We start from the raw sequence: 20,919 nt of genomic DNA on the forward strand, positions 1-20,919 counted from the left end.
GGGGGACGAGGCTGACTGGGGTAAGGCACTGACCAAGGGTATGGCACTGACCAAGGGTATGGCACTGACACACAGCACTGACCCGGGGACGGGACAGACCAGGGGTACAGCACTGAGCAGGGTATGGCACTGACACACTGCACTGACCAGGGTACAGCCCTGATTGTCACACAGCACTGACCGAGGTACAGAACAGACCAGGGTACAGCACCAACCAGGGTACGGCACGGACACACTGCACTGACCAGGGTACAGCACTGACTGACACACTGCACTGACTGACACACAGCACTGACCAGGGGATGGGACAGACCAGGGTATGGCACTGAGCAGGGGTACAGCACTGACACACTGCACTGACCAGGGACACGGCACCTGACCAGGGTACAGCACTGACTGACACACAGCACTGACTGACACACAGCACTGACTTTCTAGGAGTACAGCACTGACACACAGCACTGACCAGGGGTACAGCACTGACACACTGCACTGACTTGCTAGGGGTACAGCACTGACACACAGCACTGACTGGCTGAGGATATAGCAGTGACTGACACACTGCACTGACCGAGGTACAGCACTGACCAGGGGTATGGCACTGACTAGGGGTATGGCACTGACTAGGGGTATGGCACTGAGCAGGGGTACAGCACTGACACACTGCACTGACCAGGGTACAGCACTGACTGACACACTGCACTGACTGGGTCGGGGGTATAGCACTGACACACACACTGTCTGGCTGGGAGGTACACAGCACTGACTGGCTCAGGACACACTCACACCTATTGACACGCTCACCCTGACCGACTAACTGGCACACTCACGCTGACTGACTGACACACACTGACCAGCTGACACTTTTACACTGACTGGCTGACTGACACCCTCACTTTGACTGACTGACTGGCATTCTCACACCACTGACACCCTCACACCAACCAGCTGACACCCTTACACCAACTGTCTGACACCCTCACAGTGCTTGCAGCCACACACCACTGACACCTTCACACCACTGACACCCTTGCTCTGATCAGCTGACTGGCACCCTCACACCTATTGACACCCTCACTCTGACACCCTTACACCATTGACATTCTCACTCTGACACCCTCATGCCACTGACACCCTCACTCTGACACTCTTATGCCATTGACATCCTCACTCTTGACACCCTTATACCATTGACACCCTCACTCTGACACCCTGACTCTGACTGACAGCCTCATAGAACTGCACATCACTGACACCCTCACTGTGACTTACACCCTCACTCTGACCAACTGACTGGCATCCTCACGTATATTGACACCTTCACACTGCTGACACCTTCACTCTGACACCCTCACACTGACTCACTGACACCCTCACACACTGACACAGCCTCACGATCCCTCACACCCTCTGACACGTTAATTCCCAAACTGACACTCACCTCACACACACTTTCCCCTGCACTCTGGCAGGCTCAGGCAGGCTGTCACTCACACAGGCTCTCACACACACAACCCCCAGCCTGACAGGCACATCTGTGAGCACTTACACACTCACAGACAGTTCACACACACCCCAGAGTGACCCTCGTTGCCTGCTCACAGCCACACTCGTGGCACTTACACCAGTGTCCCTGGTGTGCAGGCACTGACAGGTCTCACACTTCCCTGCCCTCACAGGCACTTGCCCTCTCCCATACTCACAGCTTGCACACTTACATGCTTGAGGATTTATATGCTGCTTTATCTGCTGGTAGGCACTTCCATGCTCATACTGTAAGGCACTGACACACTCATGCTCACAATCCTGCTGAGAGCTCACACTTATAAGCACTCCCATGTTTGTATGCACCTCTTTAAGGGTTTCCTTCACTACCTTCCCCCCAACACACACACACCTCATTAGCATTTGCACTCTCCTGCATGCACACACACTCACCCTGGTGTTTCCCTCCTGCCTGCCTGGCAGCACACTCACAGGTGCTTCTTCACCCAAGGGTGTCTCACTGCCTGCTCGTGGCCACACTGTGGGCTCACCCATAGTGATACACACCCCACACACTGCAAACAGCCTCTGCCACCTGTTTCCTGCACACACATCTTCCTCCAGCCTCTCTCCTGCACACTCACACCAGCACAGTCCTGCTGGCACACACATGTGCTCCCTGGGTGTTCCTCGTGTCTCGGGTGTGTGTACACACAGCCCAGCACATCCCTGAGGATCCCACTGGGTGCTTTGCTCCCACACACATGCTCAGCACACCCAGTTTGCTGTGGCATTGCACACTTACACTGACACATCAGGGATTCCCCCCTGCCTCTGCTCATGCAGGCAGACCCCATGCAAATCACTCTTTCTTCTCCCCACATGAAGGAGTTATCTGTCAGTTCTGCTCACACTCACCTGCACCTTTGCACATGGGGGTGCAGTGTGGTCACCCACTTTCACACACTGCATGTCCTGTCACACAAGTGACAGAGCCACCTGGTCCCTGACAGACACACAAACACACTGAGGGCTGTTGGTTACCACAAGCCACCTGTCCTCCTCACACAGGTGTATATACACACAGACAGAGCTGCTGCTCTGTGTCACCTGTCACAGTGTTCCCCATCAGCAACCTTCATTTTGCTTAGTTCCCTCCTCCACTTTGTCACACAAAGATGTCCTGTTCCCTCAGGTCTTTCACCACATATTTGGACCAAATTCCAGCAGAGTTTCACACCTGTTACACCACATAGACACCTGCTCTCCAGCATGTTCACCACCACTGCTTCACACACACTCTGACCTGCACAGTGCCACTCTGCCCTGTGACATGGACACAGTCAGTGCACCCAGGGACAGGACAAAGCACAGATCACTGTGGGATACGAGTCGAGGGCTCCCCTGGCAGTGCTGCCCTGTGTGTCTCTGGGGTTCTGCGAGGCACACACAGCTCTGCAGACCCTACCCCGGCCCCACGGGGTCGTGTCACCTGGCCCTGGGGCTGTGTCACCTGACACATGCCACCCAGGGCTGTGCCACACCATGGCACTTGGTCCAGCCTCCGTGTGCACCCAGAGAAGGAGCCTGGCAGCTCCTTCTCCCCTGCTCCCCATAGCGAACGCTCAGTTTGTTGCTGTATGTTTCTGAGTGGCTTTTGTCCTTCTGTGAAGCTCCCTGTTCTCTGAAATTCATGCTGTCTCTTGGGTTCCACTTTGCAGACTGTTGAGCCTGGTTCATGCATGCCTGCTGGTTTTGAGTGGCATCGACCCTCTTAAATGAGTCTTCTTTTTGAAGTGTAAGGGTAAAATACTTCTCAATAATGTTTTAACTGCTTAGGGGGACATTGACACAAATATTCTCTTTTTTGTAGATGCCCTCATCTAACTTCTTCCTTTTTTTGCTTTTCCAGCTGGAGCCATATATGGATGAAAACTTTGTTTCAAGAGCCTTTGCCACCATGGGAGAGCTTGTACTGAGTGTAAAAATCATTCGAAACAGGTTGACAGGGTAACTGTTTATGTTTGTTCTCCCAGTGCATTTGGATTGAAGCATCACTGTGGTCCTTCCGTATTCCAAGTGGTTTTCCCTTTGAGCTTTTCACCATTGCTGCCACCAGTATGGGAATATTGATGAGAGCAATGGAGAGGGCACTGCTGGCTCTTCAGCCTCCTCTCAACAAAGCAAGGTTTGGCCTTCATCCTGCAGTGCTCCAGCACTCAGAGCAGTGTATGTATCCCAGTCCATCCCTCTGGGAATCACACCTCCCAGTCTAGAGCAGCTATGTGATGCTGGCAGAGGTGGGAAGTCTGACCTGGGGCAATATGAGAACCTTCTGAGTTCATTTGGAATTAAATGAGTGACTGTACACAGAATAAAGTAGTTCCATTCGTATCCATTCCTCTTTTAAGGGTTGTAGTTTCAGTTATATAAACTTGGGTAAGAAAACTGATGGTCAGTGAAAGCAGAAAATAAATTGTGAGCAAAACCATTTTCTATGTGCTTGTGTTGACATGGCTTATGGTAAGTAGGGGCTATCCCTTGACTTGAGTCCAAGATTTCTGCCTTCTCTTTGGTAGCTAAGGTTTATACCTGGAAAAGAAATCTGTTCTATTTATTCCAACTATAGCAAATTTCCTACCAGTTATCTAAAATGCAAAACTCCTCCTCAAACATGTTTTAAGTTTATAACCTTTCTCTCTTCTCTCCTGTGTTGTATGTTCAGAATTCCAGCAGGCTATTGCTTTGTAGAATTTGCAGATCTAGCTACTGCAGAGAAATGTTTACACAAAATCAATGGGAAACCACTTCCTGGTGCTACACCGGTGAGTAAATGTGGAGAACCAAACCTGGGAAGGGATGGATAATGTGGAATCTCTATGTTGAATGATTGCAATAGTTAGCAAACTGGGATTCTTCTTTCCTTAGAGTAACGTAAAGCTGTTAATGTTCTTGCTCAGAAAATTATTGAGGAAACATCACTGAGTGTTTGGGGAAAATCCAAGTGTAGAAGTGTTGTGGGATGTGATATTTTGTGGTATATGTGGCAACCTGATCTAGTGAGGAGGTGTCCCTGCCCAGGGCAGGGGTCTGGGACTAGATGATCTGTAAGGTCCAGTCCAACCCCTAAATTCTGTGATTCTATGATTTTATTTCTGAGCCTTTCTGCTCTTACCTAAGTTGAACTAATGAGAAACCAGAGAAGAACAAGGTAAAAAACCAGATTGAGTATAGAGTATACCTGTCACAGTCCTTCCATCTCTCTCCATTTGTAGCATCACAGAGTCACAGAATGATTTGGGTTGATGAAGGGACCTCAAAGCTCATCTCATCCCACCCTCTGCCACGGGCAGGGACACTTTCCACTAGCCCAGGATGCTCCAGCCTGGCCTTGAACACTTCCAGGGATGGAGCAGCCTCTGCTGCTTTGGGCAACCTGAGAATTTCCATGTGTATGTTGTTATATCAGTAAAAGTTGTTACATATGTATCAGAACTTGCAAGTTCACCCTGAGCTTTGAGTAACTTTGTTTTCCAAGAGAAATGTGACTTTTTAAGCCTTGCGTTGTTCTGGGCCCTTAGCAAACAAAAGTTATTCAAAGCTCTTTGCAGTGGAGAAGGAGCCAGAACACTGGATAATTGCAGCACGTATAACTAATGTCTCCTGCACATTAAAGCTGGATAGTTGGGAAGAAGGAGAGGAATAGTCAGGGAGGCTAATTTTAGGATGTTGACTCGAGTGTGTGGTAGATTAAAAAGGGATGGCTGACACAGCTGTCTGTTGTCCCACAGGAGTTGGCTGCAGTAGCTGGGGTGACTGGTTCATAAAGCAGCTCTAGAATCACCTCAGTTATGGTGTGATACACGAGGTAAATCCATTCCTATTTCAGTGGAGTTGATACCCAGAGCAGGAAAGTGGGAAGTTCATGCTGAACTATTTGGTCAGCGTTCCGCAGAGGGTGACGTCCCCTGTTAAAAGGGGTGGCTGAGAGGCCTGGGGAGGTATCTGTGCCACGTGTTTGCCCATGATTAAGGCAAGTTGATCATCCTGGGTGTGTGCTGTGGTCACTGGAGAGACAGAGAGCAGCTCTTGCAAGGAGTGAGCTGGTGATGGAAGTTTGGCTTCAGGAATACTCATCCTTCTGCACAGTTCCATTGGAAACACAGTGCTGTGTGGAGGGATGATTTGCATAACACACAGAGGGAATTACAGATGTCAGGCAGAGATCCAGTGCAGCCCAAATCAGTGCACTCAGCAGGCAACTGCCCAGCTCATCTCTCTCATTTAGAGACTTTTGTTTACAGAAAACTGAGTGTGGCTCAGGCTTTTATGTATTTCTAAATACCAAATCAACCAAGGGAGGAGCAGAGAGCTCTCGTGTTCCTGCTGTCTCTTTTCCAGAGCTGCTGTCCCTATTTCCCAGCCCAGTGGAAGTACCCTCAGGTGTCCAGTGTGGTGGGTTCTGCTGTGGCAGTGTTTGTGCTAAATTACAATGCCCAATGGCTGTGCTGACACTTCATTTTAAGACCTTAAAATTAGAAGTCATTTCATATTTGTGGTTAATGCTCCTGTGCCAGGCAGTGCCAGGCAGAAAGGGACGTGGGAGTTTGGAGAGCCAGGAAGCTGTACAGGAGCCAGCAGTGTGCTCAGGGGGGGTGGGTTCTGCTGTGGCAGTGTTTGTGCTAAATTACAATGCCCAATGGCTGTGCTGACACTTCATTTTAAGACCTTAAAATTAGAAGTCATTTCATATTTGTGGTTAATGCTCCTGTGCCAGGCAGTGCCAGGCAGAAAGGGACGTGGGAGTTTGGAGAGCCAGGAAGCTGTACAGGAGCCAGCAGTGTGCTCAGGGGGCCAAGAAGGCCAATGGCATGGCACTGAGGGAGCTGGGGGTGTTCAGCCTGGAGAAGAGGAGGCTCAGGGGAGACCTTAGCACCCTCTGCAACTCCCTGACAGGAGGTTGGAGTCAGGTGGGGGTTGGTCTCTTCTCCCAGGCAACCAGCAGCAGGACAAGAGGGCACAGACTCAAGCTCTGCCAGGGCAGGTTGAGGTTGGATATTAGGAAGAGATTTTTTTATGGAGAGAGTGATCAGGCATTGGAATGTGCTGCCCAGGGAGGTGGTGGATTCACCATCCCTGGAGGTTTTCAAGGTGAGACTGGATGTGGCACTTAGTGCCATGGTCTAGTAACCATGATAGGGTTGGACTTGGTGATCTTGGAGGTCTTTTCCAACCCAGTTGATTCTGTGATTCTATGATTTGAATGTACAGATTATTCATTTCTGCCTCGTTTCAGGCGAAGAGATTTAAACTGAATTATGCAACGTATGGAAAACAGCCTGATAACAGGTCAGTGCTCAGCAGTTCAATATTGATTCTGCCTGTTCAATGTCTCTTCATCAATTGCTTACAAAGACTATTCAAAACATGCAGACCCACGAGTTCATCACTGTCAGTCTTTAGCAGAGTGGGGAGAACTTAGGCTGCCAGTTCTGTGCTTTGCCTTGTGTGTAGCACACATTGTCCTGAGTGTCTTTTGCGGCATTTAAACTTTGTGGCATTAAAGTATCTAATTAATATCTTATAATTTAAGATCTATATGTTGGAAAGAGCATATCTCTAAATGAGATGTTTTCTTGCCATGTTAGAAATCCAGAGATATCCTGTGAGAAACAAGGAAATAAAAAGCACATAAGTAGGTTGGTTGTGCTGCTTGAATGAGTAAAAATTAATACAAACTTTAGTGAAGCAACTTAACTGGTGACTTAAAGTCTCCATGAAATGGCTTTTAATATCACCTTTCTCTGGATCAAATATTTGGGTTAATGGGAGCTGTCACTCAGCATGTTGCTTTATTTTCTTGTATGATTGTGCTGAAGAAGTTTTCTTTTGATTTCTTTAGTCCAGAATATTCACTTTTTGTGGGAGACCTGACTCCTGATGTGGATGATGGGATGTTATATGAATTTTTTGTTAAAGTTTATCCATCATGTAGAGGTGGAAAAGTTGTTTTGGACCAGGCAGGAGTATCCAAGTAAGTCATCCTTTATTCCTTCTTTTCTTTCACTTCACATGCAGCAACAGGAAAAAGAACAGTTTTATCAGCTTAGATTTTAGTCATCTTAAAATTCAATGCTCTTGGCCATTCAGTCTGCAGTTTGCTTGGGGTCTGATAGTCACCACAGTGTGTTGTCACTGCTCTGTCAGTGTGAGGTCCTTTGGGTGTTATTGCACTTCTTTAAATGCTGAAAAATGCCAAGTTATCTTGAATCACTCCTCCTGGATTCTCAGGTGGAGTTGTGCCTTGACAGTCTTTAGGCTATTGACTGTGTATGCCTGTGAAAGCTTTGCAGGTTTTTGTTTCAAACAGGGTAGGGCACACAAAGCTGTGATTCACTGTCAGTTCTCAGGAGTCTCCTGGTTTGCCTCTCCTGGAAATGGTTTCCCAAACCGATGTCAAAAAGTGGCATTTCTTAGTGTTATTGAAGCATTTTCCAAAGACCATAACCTGTATTTTCCTCGAAGAGGAACAGGTTGGTGAGCATCCTTCTTTTCAAAGCAGTGAGGCACAATATTCTGGTTTATTACCTGTGAGAGTGTTGGGATAAAACTTAGACTGAGCCTGGAGATCTCAACTTTCTCCCTTGAGTTTTCTGTCTTAGACATGTTTCTTTGAAGGAGCCTCTGGAGGTCTGTGATCCAGCTCCAAGCAGGACTGGTCAGCCATGAATTGTGTAGCTTGGAAAACTTCCCAGGATGGAGATAACACCTGTCTGGGCAGCCTGTCCCAGAGCTGCTCACCCTCCCTAGTCAGGAAGTGCTTCATGTGCAACATGAACCTCTTGCAGAGCTGCTCACTCTTTACTGCACCTGCTTCAGTCTCTGCCTACAGGACAGGTGTTGGGTGATGCAGGTTGGGCCATTAGTTGAGCTTTGGGATCTGCTCATAAGTGAAAGGAAAGGGAGTCTGTGGTAGCTTGGGAAGTGGGGAAGGAGCAGGGACTGAGAGTCCTGTTCCTTGGAAGAGCAGAGCTGTCTCCCCTGGCAGTGCCAGGGTGTTGCTGCCAGGGGCTTTGTTGGGACTTGTGCAGTTACTCAAAGCTGAGGCAACTGCAAGTGTCAGTGTGATGTGAGAGAGGAGCTTGGGGCTGGTGGATCTCCCAGCTCTCCAGGGCTGGGAGACCAGGAAGGTCTCCTCCCAGCACCTCCTGTCCTGGCAGGAGAGGAGCTTGGAGCGTGGTGCTGTGCCTCCTTCTTTGCTTTCTGCTGAGGGTGCAGGTGTGAGGTCTATTCCAAACTGCAGGGGCAGGACAGAGTGTCTGCCAGGGATGTCCTGGCCACAGAGAAATGATTTCTTGGTGGTTTTTCTTCTGTGCTAAAACCTGGTTTAGCCATTGCTGTGGAAAAGCTGAGTGTCTGGAAGAGTTGGAAAAATCACTGTCTCTCTCCTACATCTTACTCCTGTACACCACATCCAATTTTTTGTCTGTGTCTATTTTGAAACTACCAATCTTCCCAGTTTCTCTTACACACTCCTGGTCTCATCCAAGAGGCTGCAGGAGTCATTGTGGCAGCTTAGAAACTGAGTCAGTTTTGTGTGTGAATGCCTTAAACTGACATAGAAGTTGACTTGTGAGAGTTTAATTTGCCACAGTCCTTTGGCAGAGGGCAGGTTAAACAGAATGTGGGTCCATGGAGAGCTTTGCTGGTGCTTCATCATCCAGTTTGTATGTAGATAAGGCTGAGCTTTGATCTGGTCTGTTTGTGGGGAAGACACATCCATGTCTGCCTAGATATTTGGAGCTGTGTGTGTAGCTGTGCATTATCTGCAACACAAACTGCTCTGGAATAGCTTCCAGTGAGGACCTCCCATGAGTCCTAAGTGATGCTGCTTTCAAAATAGCACATTATTTGGTGTTTAGGAGTTCCCACACAACAGATACTATGCTGTAAATTTACACCCTTGCTTAGGGCTCGTTCTTTTCCCCAGGTAGTCAAGCCCTTCCCTCCCAAACTCCTTCCTTAGATGGATTCCTCTTACCCTCCCACACCTAAGTCTTTGATCTTTCTGCTGCGTGAGGCAGCCCAGCCCATCTGGGGATCCTGGCACTGCCCTCCTGGATGCTGTTGCATTGCTTCTGACTCACTACAGCACCAAAATCCCACGCACAGGACCCGTGGGCTCGGAGGGGAGTCGGTGTTTTCCATCTGGCTGACGTGCAGTGCTGCTGCACCACACTGAAGAGTTGTTCCACATTCCAAGGGGCCTGGCTGTGTGCTCCCCCTGATCCAGCTCTGCTCTCACAGCAGGTTTTAGCTACTTGACCTTAAGAGCTCCTTTTCAGGCCCACTGGTGGGATTGGTGTTGTTGGGAATGGCAAAAAACCCTATTTGAACATATTCCAGTTGAAAAAAGAACTTGATTGGAAGGTGTATCTCACTGATCCTAGGGGAAAGCAGTGGTTTCGTTCCCAGTGGGGTAGTTTGGGATACAAACAGTGGCTGTGTCTTGTCAATCCTGTGCTGACTTGCAGCTTTTGAGATTATCAGAATCCTCCCAGTGAGATTTGGGGCTTTACCCCTGTCTGTTCATGCATTTCGACACAGCTCAGCTCACTTCCAGCTCCCCACAATCCACTGGCACAAGAATGACTTGACTTTAGTGAAGCCCTTGAAAGCACCTTTGCAGTTTGGACATGTTGGCTTGAGGTATTTTGGAGAAGCCACTGGAAGTTGGAATCATTTCATCTCTCCTAAGAGCAGGGACAACCCCCCTTAACAAACGCGTTTCACTTGCTGTTTTCCAACCTGATTTTAGCCTTGCTGGGAATGATTTTTTTTTTCCAACATGGCTTTTGGGGTCGAGTTGATGTGAGTTGTTCTGTGTCTCTGCAGAGGTTATGGATTCGTGAAATTCACAGATGAGCTGGAACAGAAAAGAGCCCTGACAGAGTGTCAGGGAGCTGTGGGCTTGGGCTCCAAACCCGTGCGCCTCAGTGTGGCTATCCCAAAAGCGTGAGTATGAGAGCAGCCAGGTCTCTCCCCAGCCAGGGTTAAATGACTTTTAGCCATTTGAGTCCATTTCCTGGGTGTTTCCATCCCAAAGTGAACAAAACCCCTGAACACGGGCAGTAGCAGAGCATCAGAATGTCCAGGAAGTCACAGAAATTCCCTCTCAACTTCAACTGTCTTGAACTATATCAATGATTAAATCCCCACACTGTGTTGAAACGTGATTGGTTTTAAAGTGTATATTCCTTTGCCTTAAACTGAGATGAAAGTGTATGTTCCTTTGCATTAAATTGAAACAAACCACCTGTTTGTTGATGTCTGGATAGCAAAGCTCAATTCCTTTGCTAATTCTATGCTGATGTCTAGTAAATATAAAGTCTTTTGGGGCAGGGATTAACTTTTTTTTCTGTGTTTGTTCAGAACCTGATACAATGAGATCCTGGGCTGACCTGGGGCTCGTAGCACTAGGGTAATACATAGTAATTGCTCCCTATTTGAATAATATTTAGATTTTCAGTGACCTCAGAAGGCTTGGGGGGAAAAGGAAGAGAAAAGCAGGAAGATGGGGTGTGTTGTGGTGAGAAGCTGATGTTTCCTTCCTCCTACTTCTCACAGATTTCATCTTTAGGCATAGCTTTATGTGTGTTTTCATTTTCAAACAATATTTGTCATCTCATTATTTCACCTCTTGATAGTCAGGTGGGATTCCTAGTTCCTTGGGAATGCTGGCACTGTATGGTGAGGAATGGGGATTTTAGTCAGCTCACAAGGTATTTAAGTTTAGGGTTTGATTACCTGTAGTTCTTTTTACTTCATGAACTCCTCCAGCTCTGTGCTTTGAAGACCACCCAGTTCAGGGGACGAGGCCTTGCTTAGGTTTTTGTGTCACAGTGGCAAAAAGGGAGAGTTTTGTCCACTCTTACTGAACAAAACTCCAGGTTTTTTGCAAGGCTTGAGGTCTTGAACTCTTCATGTAAAGCAAGACTCAATGCCTTGTCTCAGGAAGATGCAGAGCACTTAGCTTCATCCCATTTATCAGAAGGAAAAAAGGGGCCCAAGAATCTGCATTGTGGTTCAGGATTATTCTAAACTGAGGCTCCTTGTCCTGAACTCTTCCCTTCCCAAAGCCAGGAAATGATGCCAAATTAACTCCTAGAGAATGGCAGCAATGTTTATTCATGAGCAGGAAAGGGCATTAAACATAAACCACTTCTTTCTCTCTGCAAATGTATGCAAATGGTAGCTACTGCTGCAGTAAATAGTGAACTGTATTTTAAAGGCTGAATTTTGCATGTTAGGCTAAGCCTGTTTACCATACTGTACCTTAAGCTCTTTCACTGCTTGTTTTTTCATGGCTGCTCTGCACTGTTTGCAACTTATTCCTGCTTTGTCTTTTGAAGTAATCGTGTGAAACCAATGGAGTACAATCAGATGTACAACTACAACTACAACCAGTATTATCAACAGTACCACAACTACTATGCCCAGTGGGGGTATGACCAGAACACAGGGAGTTACAGCTACAGCTACCCCCAGTATGGCTACACACAGAGCACCATGCAGGTAGGGCAGTGTGGGGCACCTGTGCTCTGTGGTGTGGCAGCAGGGAAACACCACAGAGCTTCTAAATGGTGGTGGGAATGTTTTATCCCCAAGCTCTGAGAATCACAGAATGTCCTCAGTTGGAAGGGACCCACAAGGATGATTAGTCCAACTCCTACCCTGCCCAGGATACCCCAACAATCCACCCTGGGCCCGAGAGCTTTGGCCAAACACTCCTTGAGCTCTGTCAGCCTTGGGGCTGTGACCACTGCCCTGGGGAGCTGTTCAGTGCCCAAACACCTCTGGGGGAAGAGCCTTTGTCCATCCTCCAGCCTAACCCTCCCCTGACACAGCTCCAGCTGTTCCCTGGGTGCTATCACTGGTCCCAGAGAGCAGAGCTTAGAGCTGTCCCTCCATTTCCCCTCGTGAGGAAGATTTAGACCACCATTATCTCTGCCCTCAGCCTGCTCTTCTCCAGTCTGAACACACCAAGTGATCTTAGTACAAACCTCTTAGTAGTGAGGTATTAATATAGCTGCTCTGTACAGTGTTTAGCAGACCCTGGTGTGTCCTGCTGCCTCGTGTGGGGGATATTGCTGGGGTAAAAAGGTCTGGAGGACACCAAGGGTCTCTTAATACAGTTGTCATTTGGTAGAAGGCTTCTCTTGGTACAGACAGTGCTCAGACTACCTTCTGGGATCCTTCCTAAGCCTGGTTTTGAAGGATAGAACACATCAGAACAGTCACCCTCTTCCCCCCCAGGGATTTCAAGAACCTCTGTGAGAGGTTCAGTGTGGGACCTCCCCTGTGGAGTGTTGGGAGTGGAACCCAAGGCTTATGTGTGAAGAATTCCAGTGTAATCACTCCAGTATAATAGTCAGTCTCTGACAGGAGTAATCAGCAGGTGATGCTTGTAAAAGAAAAGATCATTATCTGCTGTCCTAAGGGGTTTGTTTCTCCTTGCAGACGTATGAAGAAGTTGGTGAGGATGCACTGGAAGGTATGTAGCTCTAACTCTATACCCAAGTTGTCAGTTCTGCACTGATTAGAGACAGACTTTCTCCAACCAACCCTTCATTTCAGTGTACAACATACCCTTGAGTAAATCTGAGAACATTTTCCTAGCACATTTACATCTTTATTTTCCTTTGCTGCTCCTAGTCTGAACCTTGTGAGGACTGACATCAATAGACTTCAGTAACATTGAGATTGTAATCTTCTGTAGTACTCAAATACTGAAATTTTTTATCTTTTTTTTAGTATTTTTTCTGGTATGCTACCAAAAAATGTAGATATTCTGGTTTTCTGTAAAACCTTGGAATTTAGAGCTAAGCATACTTCACTTTCAGTTTAAAAATGGAAGAATATCAGTTAGCCCTGAGAAAATATTTGCTTTAGCAACTCTTGCTTGAAATGGGAACCTAAACCAAATTGGGGTTTGGATATATGTACAAATAGTTTTCATTTATTGATGCAAGAAAAAAATCACTTCATACCAACAGTTCCCAATTCTGTCTGAAGTGGAATATGCACTTAGTGTATCTCACTCTTGTCTGTAACAGGAATTAGCAATGACATGGTAACAGTGACTGTACAGGACCCACAGGTATCACTGATGGTGTGTGGGACAGCCCTTAAGGCCTTTCAAAACCATTCCAGGAGAGCTTTCTTTTCCCTGCACCAAACTCTCCAGGAATATCTCAGAGTTAGGACATCTCTGGGGTGTCTTTTTCTTGTTCATAGAATGAATATGTTGACATTTGGAGGCAGCTATGTTGACATTTGTAGGCAACTGAATTAATGTGCTGCCACTGTATCATTCCTTGTCCTGAATTCTGTTCTCCTGTGATGTGTTACAGCACAGTGTAGCTAAAACTGAAGGTGGAATCATGGAGTGCTGGTGTGTGTTCTCTCTGCTGTGGGGGGAATCACTGCTGGAGAATGTTTGGAATAGTTATTCCCTATCCCATTGCAGAGAGATTGACCAGGGCTGATCTGGTCAGGTTCACAATTGGGCAGGTGCTGGGAGTCTTTGGTGTGAGATTGACCCGGGCTGATCTGATCAGGTTCATGATTGGGCAGGTGCTGGGAGTCTTTGGTGACTCACAGAATAGTTAGGGTTGGAAGGACCTCTGGAGATCATCTAGTCCCACCCCACAGCCAGGGCAGGGTGACCTGGAGGGTGACACAGGAACACATCCAGGTGAGTTTGGAATGTCTTCAGAGAGGGAGACTCCATGCCCTCCCTGGGTACCTCTGCCAGTGCTCTGTCACCCTCCATGGACAGAAGGAAAGGAACTGTAGGATAGAACAAGGAGTAATGGGGTAAGTTGAAGGAGGAAAATTTAGATTGGACACTGAGAAGTTTTCCCTGTGAGGGTAGTGAGACACTGGCACAGGCTGTGGCTGCTTCTCAGAGTGAGATTTTTCTGTAGCATTTCATTTACAGGACTGTTTCTCTTCCTTGTGGTTGGGAGAAGAACTTTGGAAATGCAAAGCAAAACATGTGCTACTACAGATTTGCATCACCACTTCAGAACTTCAGACCTAAACAGACACGAGGGAGTACAGACTTCCTACTTCTCCCATATGGACCTCTAAGGTCCATTCCAACCCCTCAACATGCTATGAAACTATAACAGAAGTTCTTCCTCATATTGAGGTGGAACTTGTTGTTTAGTTTATGGCTATTGCTCCTTGTCCTGTCACTGGGCACCACTGGAAAGAGTCTGACACCATTTTTTGACACTCCTTGGAGATACTGAGACTCCTCCACATCTGTTTTAGTAAACCCAACACGTTCCCAGGTGGAGTTTGTTTCCAACTGCACTTAGTGTGTGACCTCTTGTCTGTCTCTCCTCCCACAGATCCCACACCTCAATTAGACGTCCACGAAGCAAACAAACAGTTTATGGAACAGAGTGAAGAGCTCTATGATGCCTTGATGGACTGTCACTGGCAGCCCTTGGACACTGTCTCCTCAGAGATCCCAGCTGTGTTATAGCCTCGTTGCTGAGGCACTGTGTGTGGGACACATCCCAGCAGTGCACTCCGGACTGTTCCGCTGCACCCGGATCCTGCGGAGTCAGGGGTGGCCCTGTCCCCCCCTCAGGGCTGTCCCTCAGAGTGCAGGAGGACTGTGGCCTTTCCTGTCCACCAGGAGTGTCACAGGAGCATCATGGTAACTTTTCTTCATGGTGAAAATTAGAACTGCAGCAGTTTTATTCCTTTTGTCTTGAAATGAACTCTTGATACGTATTGGGAATTGTAATTTATAAACTCTCAAGGAGATGGCACAGGGGAGAGACTCTACTACTCCATCCTACAATAAAAAAAAGTTGGTCTTTTAAGTAAAATTAACCCTTTGCATTTCCTGCCCATGTTTCTGGTTTGCTGTCCATTCAACTCTCTTCAGCCATTTGACCCAACGCTCATGAATGTGTTATTTTAAAGCAAAAGTCATGGTTGGATACCACTAAAATGTCTCAAAACCTTTCTAGTGACTTGGGTAAGGTTGCTGTGATACTTGAGCATGGCATGCAAACTCATGTTCTGGTTAATCTGGAGCAAGTTTGGTGTTCAGCAATCTGCCTGAAGAGCACTTTGAAGAGCAAAGACAGAAAGGAGTGTGCTAAAACTACAGACTGATGCCTTCTACCTGGTGATCTCTCCCACACCTGGCTTGCTCCTCCACCTGTGTATGAGGAAATCATTCCCCATCAGCCAAGCAGTTTAAATTACCAGCAACCCTATTTAAATGGTATTTTGTGTATCATGCCTTTATTTTTTTATTGTGGACACACCTTGATGGTCTCATTAAGATGTTGAGATTTTGTAGCGTCTTCCACTGTCCTGTCAGAGCAAAGCTGAAGATCTTGCAGCAAAAGAAAAAAAAAACTGGTCAGAGCAATCTCACTGATACATTGTGCAACAAATTGTTGCTAACCTGGAGAGCAGTGGGTTTTTTTCTACTGGATGTTGTATAAGCTGGATGGGAAAGCAATATATTTAAGCTGATATTGTGTTGCATTAGAGGTGAAAGCAAGAAGAATAGCACTTATGTACACGTTATAAGCCCTTTTCAGGCTTTTGTGCCTTAAACTCATGGAGAAATAGGAACAGAGAAACTTATCTGTAATAAATGTCTATCCAAGGAGTAGTTGGGTGGCTGAAATTGCTGCTGCAGAGCGATTCGTTGCCTCCCTGCCCCTGTTGATACAGAGATTTGCCACAGAATTGAAATACTTTGATAAAGCTACTTCTACTACACCTTTGTTCGTGTCCATAATTATGCTCTGTTTGTCACTCTGTGCTCTTTTGGCATCTGGGAATGGGAGGGGAATGGTGGCCTGGAGTTAGGCTGTTCCTGAAGGAGTGGAGCTAGAGAGTGTTGGACCATCTGATGTTCCCTCCTGCTGTGCTGTGGCTGCTGCCACTGTCCTCACTGTCAGAGCCTCTGAATTTAAGGACAGGAAAGTTCCCTCTGTGTGTGTTGGGAGTTTCAGAGACAGCAGAAGTGGAGGAGAGCAGAGACCTTTATCTCCTGACATAGCTGCTCAGCTCGGAGCAGCTCCTGTTCCTGGGAAGTTCAGTAGACATTGCAGAGGTGATGCAAGGAAGGGGTTTATGTTCTGGTTAAACACTTTCTAGGTCATTCTGTTGCTGCCCTGTAAGCCCTTCCTTCTCCTCTCTCAGAGCTGTCTTTCCAAAAAAGACATCCCAGTTTGCTCCAGGAGGTGACCTGAAGCCACACTTATTTCTCAGTCTAACTTTATCTTGCAGCTCTACATATTAGCACTGCTGTCCTGGGAAATATTTTCCTAATGCCTGAACCAACCATCTCCATCCAAACCTCTGCAGGAGAGAGAAGCAGTTATCAGGGAGCAGCACCTTGCACAGACAACCACCCTGTGGGAAAACCCTTCTGCTCTCTCTGCTTTTATTTTTGTTGTGGGAAGGAAAATGGTAAATACTAACCCAATCCATGCTAATCCCTAGTTCCAAGGAGAGCTGGGCACATCCAGACCCTTGTGAGAAGGAATTTGGGAGTGCACAGGTCAGCAGAGATGACCTGCTGATGCCTGTTTATTGGTGCTGCAGAGCTCAAAATAGCTCCTGCAGTTCCTTTTAGGAGAGAAGTTGGTGTGAGGCTCTGGGCCACATTCCCTCGAGGTGTGAGCCAACCTTTTGGAGAGGTTTGGGAGAATCTCATCCAAGATTCTGTGGAGCTGTTAAATCTCTCTCTCTCTCTGTGGTTTTTTTCTGTGTATCACTTATTTATTTTCATGTTCATTTTCAGCTCCTGATCATTATTGCAGTACCTGAAGCAGAGAAGAGACTTTTATGTGGAGCTCCAAAGCAGCCATCACCTGGAATTGGTAGGGTTTGTGTTCTGGATTCCAAGTCAAACAGAGTGTAGGATTTTTTTTCTCCTGGATGGCTGGAAGGAAAAGCCTGGATTAATTCCCATTCGGTGTAACACAAGATGAAAGACAAGGACTCCATGTAGTAAGGTAAATTCTGCTTTTATCTTTATGTGCTAAAGGCAAGAAATCCATGGCAGGTGATACCACAGCTCCCTGGGATTATGTAATTCCTGAAAACTGCCTCCAAATCCATGATGGAGACTATGCAGCACTCTGCTTCCAGCAGGGAGTGTTCACAGCCATCACAAAGACAAGGCAAACATTCTTTCTGTGTTCCTTGACAAAGATGCCATGTTCCAATTTAGCTGAAATTCCAGAGATTTTCACATTCCCTTTTGGGTTACACAGACTGAGAAGTGCTGAGCAGAGCTGGAAGGCTGTGGGTGTGTTTGGGTGATGTCCAAGGAGCTCTCAGGCTGTGGGGTGGCCTCTTGCCATTGGTGTGTGTTTAATTAAAAGCTTCACAAGGCACATCAGGGGTGGCCTGAGAGGGATCCTGACCTGCTTCCAAAGGGATGAGAAGCCTGGAAGCATTTCTAGAGCACAAGTGAGGCTGTGCCAGCTCAGCCCCTGTGTAGCTGAGGGGGCTGACAGAGGCTGATGATGTTTTTTTCCATGTGTGTCTGACTAGAGGAAATTCCTGGATCAGTGCCAGGAGAAGGGTTCATATCCCACACACTGAGCCATACCTAACACCCTTAGAAATGTCTCTGAATTCCTTTTGAGGAACAGAGATAAACATTTGACTCTGATCTTTCCATGCTCCATTTCTCATTACTGCCTTGTTAATCCTCAGCTTCTGCTGAACAAGATCTGAGAGGAATTTTTACCTTCCAGCCCTGCTATCTCCCAGTGCATCTTGTAAATCATACTGGATACACCAGTTTCTGGATTCAACTTGGGATTTGCTTAGACATGAAATTAATTCAGTGGCAGAATAGGAAATGAACTTGAAATGCAACAGCAGAAAGTGATGGAGATGGTTCTGGAAATGTCATTTTCCCTTTTTGCCTGGACAGAGCATGTCTTCAGAAAATATCCTTTTTTTTTTCCTTCCCTAACAGTTATTCCCAGTCAAAATGGTTTTTCCAAGTGCAGTCAGTATTGTATGAGGAGTTTTGGGGTCCTGCTTGGCACAGACTCCTGTTTTTCCCAAGCACAGTGTGGATTCTTGGGGTGTCCTGCACAGGGACAGGAGGTGGACTGAATGATCCTTGTGGTCCCTTCCAGCTCAGGATGTTCCATGATTCTTTAATTCCAATATCATGCTGCTTCTCCTGTGAAATTTCCAGGGAAAAAGCAATGGATAACACAGTTAAGGTGACAGAGTCTGGGAGCTGTTCATGGCCAGAGCTTGGCTTGTGCCCTTGGCATGTCCCTAGGAGCCACAGGCACAACATCCCACCTGGATCACGATTCCACACCTGCTTTTCCTTACTCCTAGTTTCCAGAGCACATCCCTGTGCATTGCCTGCTCCCACCTGTCAGGTGTTGGGAATTGCAGCCTCTTCCAGCGTTTTCTCCCTGTCCTGCACTGTGGCAGAAACTGGTAGGAGGTTCCTGGGATGTTTCCTCGGGGCTTGGCTGACCACAGACACGCAGTGGGATTTTTCCTGCTCCTCTTGGATCTCCAGCATCTCCTCGTGACAGCCTGAGGTCTGCTGAGCATCCCCTGTTGCTTCTTGTGGATTCTCTTGGGTTAGCATTTGGAAGAGTCTCTTCCCAATCCATGTTTACCAAGGTTTGAATTTTGGGAAAGGTTGGGGGTTTTTTTCCTACAACGATCTCCCAGTTTCTGCCCTGCCCTGGGATTTGACAGGGATATTTCTAGGTTCCCTTTGCACAAGTGCCAAGGAGACTCCAGGGAATGCCTCGTGATTTGGCAGAGCAGCTGTGAGATCCATGAGGAGGAGGAGGAGGAGAATGGGATCAGCTGCTCATCCCCTGTCCCCACCAGCACTGACAAGGGCTGTGTTTGAAAGTGTTTGGCCACACAAAATCTAGGGCTCATTTCCAAACTTGGATTTCAATGGATGAGGGTTTATTTTCCTGCTGGTTTAGCATGTTTGGATGGAGTTCTCAGCTGGAAAGGCAATTCCTGAGCACTGGGAATTGTTTCATCGGTAAATTTTGCACAGAACAGATTAAAACCTGACTATTCTCACTCATCCTTTTGCCCTTTCTACAGGGCTCAAGCAGGAAGAAATCTTGGGCTTTTCCAGCTGTTTTTCCACGGTGGCTCTGCCTATAGCATCAACACCTACAGCTACCCCAGGAGTCCCTTCCAATCTCTTGGCAGGTGCTCTCATTTTTAATCCATTCCACAGATTATGGATCATGAACCAGAAGCCTGAGGTATTGTGTTGGCAAACAGACTTCTGCTTCCAAGAAATTTCCCTTCTGTTCCCTGAGGGTGAGGTGTTCCCCCTGTGTTCCCACAGGGAGGAAAGGAGTAGGGAAAACATGACTGCTGCCTTCACCTTTTCAAAGAGCAACTCCTGATGTGCACCTTCTGTGGAGGAGGAGCAGGAAATTGTCTTGGAGCTACTTGAGCTGGAGGTTCATTTAGGTGAGGTGGGGGAGTGCAGCTCCCCCAGTGCAAGTGGGGATTGGGAATCATGGAATGGTTTGGGATAGAAGGACGTTTTTGCCCAGGGAGGTGGTGGAGTCACCATCCCTGGAAGTGTTTAAGAGGTGTCTGGGTCTGACACTGAGGGATATGGTTTGGGGTTTAGGGGTTGCAGCAGTGACAGGTTAATGGTTGGACTTGACGAACTTGGAGGTCTCCTCCAACCTTGATGATTGTCTTCTATGACCTTAAAGGCCATCTCATTCCACCCCTTGCCATGGGCAGGGACTAGACCAGGTCTTCCACTAGACATGGTTGCTCAGCAGGGCAGTGGGATAGGGATGGATGGATGGATGGATGGATGGATGGATGGATGGATGGATGGCTATCCCCTGGAGTGTATCCTTCTCTGAGCTGTGTCCTCTGTCCCCTTGTACTGGGTGTCACGTTGTCCTCCAGTGAGGTGAGTGACATCCTCAGGGGAGACCTTAGCACCCTCTGCAACTCCCTGAGAGGAGGTTGGAGTCAGGTGGGGGTTGGTCTCTTCTCCCAGGCAACCAGCAGCAGGACAAGAGGGCACAGACTCAAGCTCTGCCAGGGCAGGTTGAGGTTGGATATTAGGAAGAGATTTTTTTATGGAGAGAGTGATCAGGCATTGGAATGTGCTGCCCAGGGAGGTGGTGGATTCACCATCCCTGGAGGTTTTCAAGCTGAGACTGGATATGGCACTTAGTGCCATGGTCTAGTAACCATGGTAGGGTTGGACTTGATGATCTTGGAGGTCTTTTCCAACCTGGTTGATTCTATGAGTCTCTGAGTCTATGGAGGGATGGAGGCTGTAGGCAGCGAGAACTACACCTCCCAGACGCCTCTGCGGCAGGACCC

The 20,919-nt window shown here is 47.4% G+C and overlaps 1 protein-coding gene across 1 annotated transcript; it reads left to right on the forward strand.

The window, feature by feature from the left end:
• Positions 1 to 3,403: 3,403 nt before the first annotated feature.
• TRNAU1AP (tRNA selenocysteine 1 associated protein 1) lies at positions 3,404 to 15,043 on the forward strand. Its single transcript, XM_009081253.1, has 8 exons — positions 3,404 to 3,495; positions 4,211 to 4,310; positions 6,782 to 6,834; positions 7,388 to 7,519; positions 10,381 to 10,500; positions 11,898 to 12,060; positions 13,006 to 13,039; positions 14,907 to 15,043. The coding sequence occupies exons 1-8, from the start codon at positions 3,410 to 3,412 to the stop codon at positions 15,041 to 15,043; spliced, it is 825 nt and encodes a 274-aa protein (XP_009079501.1). The 5' UTR covers positions 3,404 to 3,409.
• Positions 15,044 to 20,919: the final 5,876 nt, after the last annotated feature.

Source organism: Acanthisitta chloris, unplaced genomic scaffold (assembly GCF_000695815.1).
Source record: "Acanthisitta chloris isolate BGI_N310 unplaced genomic scaffold, ASM69581v1 scaffold13730, whole genome shotgun sequence".
NCBI lineage: Eukaryota > Metazoa > Chordata > Aves > Passeriformes > Acanthisittidae > Acanthisitta > Acanthisitta chloris.

Bases quoted from the DNA above. Each gene is read 5' to 3' on its own strand.
- TRNAU1AP (XM_009081253.1), top strand. From the start codon at position 3,410: ATGGATGAAAACTTTGTTTCAAGAGCCTTTGCCACCATGGGAGAGCTT. The intron at 3,496-4,210 runs GTAACTGTTTAT...TTGTATGTTCAG, and splicing joins ATTCGAAACAGGTTGACAGG to AATTCCAGCAGGCTATTGCT. The intron at 7,520-10,380 runs GTAAGTCATCCT...GTGTCTCTGCAG, and splicing joins GACCAGGCAGGAGTATCCAA to AGGTTATGGATTCGTGAAAT.